Source organism: Diachasma alloeum, unplaced genomic scaffold (assembly GCF_001412515.2).
Source record: "Diachasma alloeum isolate Michigan unplaced genomic scaffold, Dall2.0 Dall_scaffold_00277, whole genome shotgun sequence".
Lineage (NCBI taxonomy): Eukaryota > Metazoa > Arthropoda > Insecta > Hymenoptera > Braconidae > Diachasma > Diachasma alloeum.
In genome coordinates, this window is record NW_021680416.1 from 411,091 (window position 1) to 422,234 (window position 11,144).

The 11,144-nt window shown below is 36.8% G+C and overlaps 2 protein-coding genes across 4 annotated transcripts in view; one reads left to right on the plus strand and one right to left on the minus strand.

The window, feature by feature from the left end:
- The window catches only part of LOC107038124 (venom dipeptidyl peptidase 4), a 567,343-nt gene that overhangs the window by 171,539 nt on the left and 384,660 nt on the right, over positions 1 to 11,144 (plus strand). The gene's annotated exons all lie outside the window — the stretch shown is intronic.
- LOC114841215 (probable glutamate receptor) lies at positions 238 to 4,576 on the minus strand. Its single transcript, XM_029126103.1, has 8 exons — positions 4,423 to 4,576; positions 3,170 to 3,669; positions 2,782 to 3,108; positions 1,829 to 1,988; positions 1,564 to 1,769; positions 1,386 to 1,475; positions 1,151 to 1,311; positions 238 to 520 (listed from the first exon to the last, which is right to left on the minus strand). The coding sequence occupies exons 1-8, from the start codon at positions 4,574 to 4,576 to the stop codon at positions 238 to 240; spliced, it is 1,881 nt and encodes a 626-aa protein (XP_028981936.1).

Genomic DNA, 11,144 nt, shown 5'->3' on the forward strand with positions numbered 1-11,144 from the left:
TTTACGATTGAATGACGAGAAATACCTCGAATAGTATAAATTTTTACTATGTTAAAGGAATACTGGCAAAGTCATGAAAATCTTGATTTTTCTCCCTCTGGCCTTCACATACGACTGATTAGGCAAAACTGCTTATGCGAGACTGTTTGATAGAACTTCTAGTTCATATTACAGTGTATAATAACTATTCTAATGACGATCTCTTCATTTTAGTTGCATTCAATCCCGCGCAAATTTTCAGGGTACATAGTCGTACATTGGAAATGAAAAACTCTTGCGTTTTCTTAAAGAAACCTTGAGTTCTCTTCGATCACGTAACTTCGTTACCAACACATGAGCAGCATGTCGTTCGGCGATGAAAATAACAATGGTGATCAAGAGTCCAACAGCTAAGATTAACAGAATCGGTACGATTGCTTCCACTGTCACTAGTGGATGATTGGATCTTCTTCGTTGTGATAACTTGAAGTATTTATGCTTTAATCGTTCTAACAATCCATTGCGTTTGAACCGTTGAAGACTTGTGAAAATTCCATTTCAATTTATTATCTTCGTTTCTTTATGCCAAAATTATCGGTACAGTTTTATACTTCCAAAGTTTTGATTTTGTTGAAATTCCTTGTATAATTTTCTTATCTTTAAAAATTGAAAATACTTTATTTTTAAATGAAGTTAAAAAACCCAAAAATTATAAGATTTGTCAAAAACATAACTAGGATGAAATTATTTTTCGAATAGATCTGAGTGAGAATCCACTCTGATTTTTTATATATATTTCGTGAAGACTTTGCGTAAGAAAAGAAGAAATCGGTAATCGAAGAGGAAAGAGTCGCAATTCACATTTTTCAAATTTGGTGGCAATTTTTAGCCAGTTCCGATTAAGTGACCGGATTGAAGCCATGCTCAGTCGAACGAATGAGAAATTTCTGTCGAAAATGAATATTAGAAGTTGAAAAAAATTTCGGCAAAAACTCGGAACGGAAAAATTTAAGTAGTGTGCGTAACAAAATCGAAAAAAAAAATGAAAACTAAATTTGTTCAGGGCTTTTCAATCATAAGAAAACCATATGAGGAGCCTCGACAAAATGAAAAATTTAACAGTTTAAAACCATACCAATAATTTGCTAAACCACCCATAAAATGATCTTACTGGTAATTAACAGGATCCAAATATCTGCTCCCCAAAGGCACGATCATTGCTATGGTTCCTATTGATCCAGTCCCGACGGAATAGATTTCACAAGGTATATCATTAACTACATCTTTCTTCATGACATCGGCCAGGAAAAATGCTACTCTCTCGTTGCATACCTGCAAATATCCCACAATTATATTAAATATAAATTGAAATTCATAAAATACGATTCCTCTGTTGCTTGAAGTACCTGGTGGAATGCTTCTTCAATGTTTTTAGGGAGCGAATGGGATGGTTTCAAAAGGGACATCATTTTCTTCCTGAGACTCACGTCTCGAAACTATGGAATGGGGATAACAAAACTTCATTCATTTGCAAGTGATAGTTAGATATCGACAGTTAAGTGGTATTTTGGAACTAGCGTTTACCGTGTATATATCATTGATCAGGGTAGGATCTAAAAATATGATTTTATAAGAGCCATCTTTTATGAAATCTTCCATTGTATTGAATGGTGAACCTGAATACTCGGTGAGGCTACTGATCATCGATCCAGAATATCCGCCGAACGTGACCATCGCCGATATCAATATCGATAAATAAATAATCCTCAGAGATGTTCCTTTGGGGCAATCTATTCCGAATATTTCTCATGAAAAATTTAGTGGATAGAAAAATTTCGTGCATCCTCACCTGGCAAGCTTTGTTGACAATAAATACCCCAGATATATGAATAGTGTTCCAAGAGAAGAGGAAAAAAATGATCTCTTCTTCTGTATCTGATGAGAGTCAACAAGATAGGCGTTATCAGGATCAGACCAATAGTAGCCATCCAAACGTCTATTGCCAATGCCTGTCAGTGAATGATCAATCATTAGAATTCTATCTATAAAGCCCCACACTGAGAAAAATTTCAATGGTAATTTCAACTAGAAGGGAATTGTCAAAGAAATTATATTTACAGTAGCAATAAACTTTGTAGATTAAACTAGGATTCATCCTTCGATTTACTATGTCAAATAGTGTCATTATGGTGTAATTTTCACTTTAATGTTATAGTTGAATCTACAATGTTTATTGTTACCGTAACTATTACTTTTTTGACAATTCCCTTGTAGTTGAAATTACCATTGAAATTTCTCTCAGTGGGCCTATGATCCCCATATGACCCTCATTCTGATCCTCATTGTGCTCCTCGTGACCCTCATTTTGATCCTTGTAACCCTTAATTTCTGACCACCATGACTCTTATTTTGACCCTGGTGACCCTTAGTTTCTGACCCTTGGTTTTTTACCCCCATTTGTACCCTTACTCCGACTCTTGTGACCCTTCATCCTGCTGACACCTATTTAGGCCCTTAATCTGACCCTTGTTACCCTTATTAGGGTTCTTAATATGATCCTTATGACCCTTAATCTGACTCGTAATTTAATTCTCGTGACCATTAATATGACCTTCGTGACCCTTATTTCGACCGTCATGATCCTCGCGACCCTTATTTTGACCCTTGTGACCCTTAATTTTGGCGTTTCAATTTCGAGTACCAAATTTGCATCGCCAGAAGTCAAGTCATTTTGTCAAGTCAATTTGGATTGTTATAATAGAGAGAGAAAAGCTAGAGTAACTCACTATCATTGATCAGTACCTTGAAATAAGCATTCCACGTTAGGTAATTAATATCGCGTTTCTTGAAATGAAATTTTAGTGGTCCAAACAAAATTGGGGTTGTAAAGGAAACCGCATCGTATCGCTGAAGAGTCATAATGAAGTTAGAGACACCAATGTCAACTTCTCGGTGATGGATTCTTGCAATTGCTCCAGTCCAATTCGACTTCTCTGCATCCCATACTCCGAATTCGTCTTCCCACATTATTTTTGATATCGTGAAATTCATTGCCTTTGACAATTCTATTAGCAATTCACCTAGAATTCCCGAAAGCTTGCCATTTTTTTCCCGCAACAACATAGACATCTAGAATTATGCAATCATGTTTGGAGATGATCTTTGGAAGGAGAATTTTCAGAGTTCTTACCCTGACTCCGACAACACGCAATGTTCTTCCATCCATTGAGTATTTACTATTATAATCCAACTCATCGGAGGACCACACAATTCCCTGATTTCCATCCACGAGTCGACCAACTTCCAATCTTCGGCTGCGATTTGTCTCGCTATACCGCCATTCCATAATTACTTCTGAGTCGCAGCACAGAGTGAACACTTTTGAACTGAACTTCGGATTTGCTAAACTTCCATACGGTTTACGACAGAATCCGCAGACATCTTGACTACTATCGCCCGTAAAAAGTATCAACCAAGTAGTATAATCTGCATAGAATTTCTTGACAATTGATTCAAAAGTCCATAATTCTTCGATCGCATTCATCACGAGTACAATAAGTGGACGCATATTGTTTTCGTTGACGGTCTTTAACATAAATTTGAATGCATCGAAATCAGCAATCCGTGTCGATATTCCTTCTTTGGAGAGCATCTTAATTACCCCATGCCAGATCGTAGTTTTTTCAAATACTGAAATGTAATCTCATCAGAAGAATATATTTGTTTTTCTCAATGTTTGAAGAATTCCTATCACGCCTCTTCACCGAAAATAATATACTTGAATTCAGTGTATTTTATACCAGAATCAAGTATATGCATACTACTTCAAGAATAAAATATACTTGATTCAAGTATATTTTATACTCGAATGGAGGATTGATATTTCAATTCGAGGATGATTATTTTGTATCCGCCCGGGTTGTACCAAGCGCTCTCAAGTGTAATATAAGGCTCAGACACTAAGTGTGAAAATATAAGGATCAAAAAATGGAGGTTAAAAAATGAGGGTTGGAATATTAGAGTCAAAAATTGCGGGCCTGAATGTAAAGGTGAATGAGTGTGGGTCAGAATGTTAGGGTTAAAAAAAGAGGGTCAGGGTATTAGAATAAAAAAATTAGGGTCAGAATATAAAAGTAAAAAAAGTAGGTGTCCGGTAATGAGGGTCATATAAGGGCTAAAAACGGTGACCAAGCATAATATATGACTTATATTTAGACCCTCATTGCCTGAACCCACTTTTTTTACTTTCATATTCTGACCCTAATATTCCGACGCTGAGAGTCAGATCCTTATATTACACTTACGAGGGCTTGCTACAACCCGGTCTGATACAAAAGAATCATCTCCGAATTAAAATACCCATCCCCCAATTGAAAACAAAATATACTTGATTCAAGTATATTTGTACTCAATTCCGGTATAGTTTTTTCCGTGTTTACTTACATAAATTATTCGATCCCAATATTATCCACACTCCATCAGATTTATACTTATCGTAGAAGTCCTTGATCAAAGGCCCATGATGAAGAGCTTCCTTTAAATTGACGAAAATCAAACTCGAGCTACCCAATAATATCAATAATATAAAGAATTTCATTTTTCCGTTGCTTGATGATGAAATTAATTTTCCTTCCAGAATTAACAATTACTGAATTAACAATTATTGTTTTATTGTTGAGGTCGTGTCACAAACTGACTCGAACTCGCATTCTCCCAGACTACCCTCACTTTAATGTTTTTGCATACAGATGTCATATACAAATTGAGAAATTCGAAATGATAACATAGTGCAGTTCATTTCTGTGAAACGAGGTACAACTATGTATCCGACAAACTGCACTTGTATTTACTTTCTTTTTTTCAGCTTGTTTAACGTCTCCTATTTACTTTTTTTCTTTTTCCTGGAATGCCATCCAGTGCTCCATCTTTACTTTTATTGCACGAAGAGAAATATTCAATAACAACTACATATCTTTTCCGTAATTCCGTGAAAAATGACGATACCGTCACTTAAATTTTCTGAGTCGATTCGGTAATCGGTGAGCGAATTGTGAGTTCCGTAATTTTCATTGAACATTTCTCTCCGTGTATCTTTTCATTGAGTGTATCAGCTATTGAATTCACGGAAAAAATACAAACAACATTGCATCTTGTTAAGTTTAATTTACATCAATTTTCCGGTGTGCATTTTAAGCTTTATGAGGAGCATTTTCACGAAAACTTTTGTTTTTCCATGTCCATGTCGTTGAATTACCTTTTGCCGCTAGGAGTTGCTCTTCAATGGGCATTATTCGATCACAAATTGGATTCCATTGAAGTTTTTTTTTTTTGGAATATACCAAATGTCCCTCAAATGTCCCTTTCACATTTTTGGAAGATTTCAAATATGTAACAAAAATATTGAAAGCTGCCAGGAGAGAGAAACGAACCACATCAATTTTTTATCACAAACGGGTTTTACATATCACAGTAAGCTTACAATTCTGTTTATCACCTGTTGCATAGAATATGAATTATATCGATTGATGACACGTAATATTCATATAGAACTGATCTGGGTACATAAGCTGAAGCGGGAAATATCATGCATTTTTTTCAAGACTTTTCGTCTTTTTCGATTTTATCAGTTCCTCGTTGACGAATAACAATTTTGTTCGATGACGAGAATGATGAAAGCAATCAAAAACCCAATATCCAAAATAAACAGAATTGGTTTCACTTCCCGCAGTTCTATTGGTGGAGGGACTATATATTTTCGGTGTAACGCTATAAAGTATTTACACTCCAATCGTCATAATACTCAATTGATTCGAAGAAAATTAACTGCACAATAATCAATTTAGCGTATAGTATAAATTGCAAATATCTTTCTGCAGAGGTCAGATCTTTAGAATTGACAACTCTTGAGAATTCAATGCAGAATATGGTATTCTCGCAATTTAATTCACATCCTAACAAACCCATGCCACGTTGATATTCTTTCAAATGCAGCAGATAATTCTTACACAAATGAATTGTTCTTAAGCCGAGGATACTCTAGAACTATCATGTTTGCCACAAGCGCATTGATAGACTGATTCATTTATTCCAAACGAGATTCGTTAACTATTAACGAATGGTAGAGTTGAATTTGACCAAATGAATATTCGTTAATACTTTACGAATAGTTCACTTAAAAAGTGAAAGTCGAGTCAAATAAGGCTTCTCAAACGTATATTTGTTAACTATTAACGAATGGACATTTGGTGAGACCGAATAGACTCTTGTCTCCAACCAAATCCATTCGTTAACAATAACTAATCTTTTCCATCAGTGCGGCTTTGATCACATGCCCACATTAAGGACGAACTTCATTCAATTTGATGAGAATTACGATGAACATGATCAGGTATCAATAAACTGGAGAAATCCATTATTATTTTGTCCAATGAGAAAATTTATTTTCTCTCAGAGTTGTTGATTGTTGCTCGTTTATATAGATGGCTCGTTTCGTGTCAGACTAATTCGAATTCGCATTTCGTCACATGATCCTCGCTACCTTATCCCTTAAAGTCATAGACGAATTCTACGATTGCAGGCGATACCATTCAATGAAATGAGCTGTTACGGTGAGTTCAACAAACACGCCGTAGCTCCCGAATTAACTTCGTTCATTTTCCACATCACCCGAACATTAAAATGCTCTTTGTTTATTCTCACCTCGATTTTTCACAAATTGAATTCACGCGAGAAACCGTAAGCGTCGCCCACACCTTGTTGAATTCAATTTACTCTGACTTTGTGTCGGTCTAGTTGAGCTGATTAAAGAGCATGTCTAGGAACAGCTTCCTTATTCTCCGCCAAGTGTTTGTATTCCTTGATTTAGTCTCCCCCGCAGGAATAAGATAATCTCCAATTTGAACATCAAAGAATGTTCCGTGAAGAATTTAATTTTCTGGGATAAAATTGGAGACTGGAATCATGAAACAACAGTTGAAGTCATGGTACATACTTCTAATAAAGCAGTCTAACCACAAGGAATAGAAGAAGAACAGTTGGAGTCTTCTTCTATTCCACAAGGAATAGAAGAAGAACAGTTGGATTCTCTACGTATTTCCATTTAAAATTTATGCAAGGCCTGTTCGGTGTTACGATTATATCAACTATGAAAGAATGGTAGGATGAAAGATAATGAAATTCACTTCTTTCCGCAAAAATCAAGGATTCGCCGAATCAAGACGGATTTATCAACTGCGTTAAAAAATATCACAAACAAATCAAGAGCAGTTTCATTCTCATCAAAAGTCATGCTTTCTGCTGATGCTTATGCTATTAGGCCACAAAGCAGTGAGAGTTAATGTTGAAGATGAGCCGTCTCCATTAAAACTTTGAAATTGGGAGCGTGAAGTGCCCGCTGTTTTTCAACAAACTGTTTAATATGCTAGAGCACTACTCCTGCAGAAGTCCAATGTTCACGCTTGAATAGCAATGGTTTTGATCTACTTCAGAATTACATGAAAGACATCGATGTCTAGACTCTGTACTCACTTGTCAAAAGTGAATCAAGAGTTTTGATCAGTTGACCAGTATCTCGATCGACAAACAGTTTCAAACTTTGTTGCTCCATCAATTGTTGAGACATAGTCACTCCCGCCGCGGGGGGAACCACAAACTTGAGAGGAAGTGAAGTGAAGGAAGTGAAGGGATCTGAGATTCGGAATCCTTGATTAGCCGGCAGCTCTATCATGACAATTAGATATTTGTGTACATTTCACGGCTTCAAATCGTCATCAACTCCGCTTCAACTAGCATGACAACTCCTTCTGTTCTCAACGGAAATCGAAAAAGCCATTAAATTGTTAATCCCTCCAAGGCATGCCAGGAGCGATGACTCTTTGACGAACAGTGCAGATGATGGCTTTAGTTAGTCTGCACAATTCCGGGCAGTATCTAAGTAACTGATACATTCAACTACTGGCACAAGAAGTTGTTCATCTCTATCAAAGAATCATAATTGAGGACCCAAACAGATTCGAGTCAAACATTGAAAACATTAGTTAGTCCATTATTTGGATCAGTACCTCGAAATCGACTCTGAAAATCAATTCATATTCTAACTATCAGTATTTTACTATCGCCACAGGAAGATTTTCATCTATGCAGATTGCAATCATGGTTCTTTTTTACCAGAATGATGAATACTTCATGATTCCTCAGTTCAAACTCATCACGTACCGTTCCTTGCTTCCAAGTCTATAATCAATTATATCCAAACACAGAATATACACCCAGTGGAGTCCTATCAATCCCTCTTATTCGTTCCATCCCCTTCCTCAGCTTCACCAGAAGCGACATTCAGATGTTTGTGTGTATCTCAACGCTTCAAACCATCATCAACTCGGAGTCAACTAGCATGACAATTCCTAAACAAAAATCGCAAAGCTATCCGAGCCGTAAATCCCTCCAAGCTATCCCAAGAGTTATACCTCTCGGGTCAAACATTAATGATGATGTCATTAGTTAGTCTATTATTTGGATCAGTATCTTCAAGTTGACTCTGAAAATCAATTCATCTTCTAACTAATTAATACATTTTACTATCGCTACAGTCGGATTTTTATCCTTACAGACTGTAATCATTGTTGTCTTTCACCGGAATAGTAAACTCTTCATGATTCTTCGGTTCAAACTCATCACCTGCCGTTCCTTCCAAGTCTTTAATCAATTATATCCAAACACAGAATACACACCCAGTGGAGTAGTATCAATCCTTCTCATCTCCTACATCCCCTTCCTCGGCTTCACCCAAATAGCCAGAAGCGATAATCAGATGTTTGTGTGTATCCCACCGCTTCAAATCACCATCAACTCGGAATCAACTAGCATGCCGATTCCTCTCCTAAACAGAAATCGCAAAGCTATCCGAGCCATAAATACCTCTCTGGTCAAAGATTCCAGAATCTTCGAGTTGACTCTGGAAATCAATTCATATTCTAACTAATTAATACATTTTCTATCACTACAGGAAGATTTTCATCCGTACAGAGTGTAATCATTGCTGTCTTTCACCAGAATAATAAACTCTTCATGATTCTTCGATTCAAACTCATCACCTGCCGTTCCTTCCTTCCAAGTCTATAATCAATTATATGAAAACACAGAATGTATAGGGGAGGTTGGGGCAAAATGGAACTGTGGGGCAAAATGGAACGGCGGGGCAAAATGGAACGGTACAAAAAATTCTTATCCCAAGAAATTTCTCCTCAAGAGATGAAATATTTGGCAAAAAAAATTAGTTTTGTGATATTATGACGATTTTTCTCTCAGTGTATGACACCGGAACGAATGATTTGAGATAAAATGTGACATTTTCCTCTCCTTTAGTAGGCTAAATAGTTGAAAGAAAACTGAAATTTCATGAGCAGTTGTCTAAATATTTTCAAAACAGTGACTGATTTCGATACAGGGGAAAAATAATGAAAATTCATTGGAATTCGAAATTTTTGAAGAGCAGAAGGATGAGAATTCCTCAACTCATCTGAATTTTCAAACAAAACATTAGTAAACTTTAGTAAACTAAATCCTATAATGTATTTTTCAATTTTTAATCAATTGAAAATTCCAAAATTCATTTCCCTTAACTTTCCAGATTTCTATTAATTTTCAAGAAAAGGGGAAAGTGGGGCAAAAAGGAACGGTAGTGAATTTTGGTTTTCAAAAACTGTAGGACCTTTTTTTAATATTCAATTTATTCATAGAACAATAATAATATTCCAAAGCTTTTATTTATTTATCTATAATTGTGTATTACTCTATAATTGAATTTAAAGACATCAAATTTTTCTTCAGTTTTTTCACCTTGAATTATCTTTTTTGCAATGAAGATGGCAAAATTTTTATAATGACCTTTTTTATAGCCCTTGAAATTCTCTACAAAAAGGCCCCTATTAAAATTCTCCTATCTCCCTTAGCTTACAAGATAGCGATTACTACAGAGTAGACTGATGTCACTGACTTAACCCCGAATCAACATTTTTGAGCTCACATATGGTGAAAAAAAAGTCTGAATTTCGCTCTATATTCGTTTTTTGCACCGTTCCATTTTGCCCTGCGTTCCATTTTGGCCCACCCTCCCCTACACCCAGTGGGCAGTATCAATCCTTCTCATCCCCTTCCTCAACTCCACTAAAATACCCAGAAGCTTTACCTCGACAATCAGATATTTGTGTGTATCTCCCCGCTTCAAATCGTCATCAACTCGAAATCAACTAGCATGACGACTCCTCTTCTAAACAGAAATCGCAGAACTATCCATGTCGTAAACCCCTCCAGGCTATTTCAAGAGTCATACCTCTCAGGTCAAACATTGAAGATGATGGCATTAGTTAGTCTGCATTGTTTGGAGAGGTATCTACCAGAGGCGATCCTCAACTCGAAACGGTTCGTGCTACCTCCTGCGATGATGCACTAGACTCAGCGTTATATTCCACTGGCCATATACCCATAACTCCTCGTCTATGTACCCAACCAATAGCTAGACGCAAGGCAATCGATATTAATGTCGAACAAGGACCGAAGAAAAGGGGGTCAACTTCCTCATTGCCGCGGGGGGAAGGAACGCTGAAACTGGTCTATCTTTCTGCTACCGGTCGACTGGACCCCGTCGATTTTACCGAAGATCCTGAAGAATAACGAGGCACGTACTGTACTGTTATTTTTGTCTCACTCTATGCGACGTTGCAGATACTTTTGTTCTATTCTGGAATGACGGCGAGTGGCTCTACTGGAAAAACGTGAGCCGAATAAATTAAAACATGAAACGCGTTCGTTTTACCAGAGGTATATGACCTATTCTTTGTACTCTACGTGTCTAGTGTCAGAGGGGTGGGAGAGGGGTAAATAGTTTTAGCTCCCGAGTCGAATAATTGGACCTGACAAATTCTACTTAGGTCTCTCCGTTCAGAACTGGATAGGTCTTGGGAAGCCTCTTCCCAAGTGCTTCCGAGACCTTTCTACCTCTGGTTATGTCCCACTTCAGCACTTGTTAGGTGTAAGCAGGACTTGCATTCAGACTTTCCAAATCCTTGCCGGTCCCCGTAATTCTATGGGCCTATATTAAATCTGCGTTCATATCCCTATTTACTCATGCGTTATTGAAATAAAAAATGCAATTATTGTTTTTTTTT

Excerpts from the sequence above, each read along its gene's own strand:
- LOC114841215 (XM_029126103.1), bottom strand. The coding sequence starts at position 4,576 with ATGAAATTCTTTATATTATTGATATTATTGGGTAGCTCGAGTTTGATT. Across the intron at positions 1,770-1,828 it reads TTGTCAACAAAGCTTGCCAG|ATTGCCCCAAAGGAACATCT; the intron begins GTGAGGATGCAC and ends TATTCGGAATAG. Across the intron at positions 521-1,150 it reads TTGGATCCTGTTAATTACCA|TCTTCAACGGTTCAAACGCA; the intron begins GTAAGATCATTT and ends AATTTTCACAAG.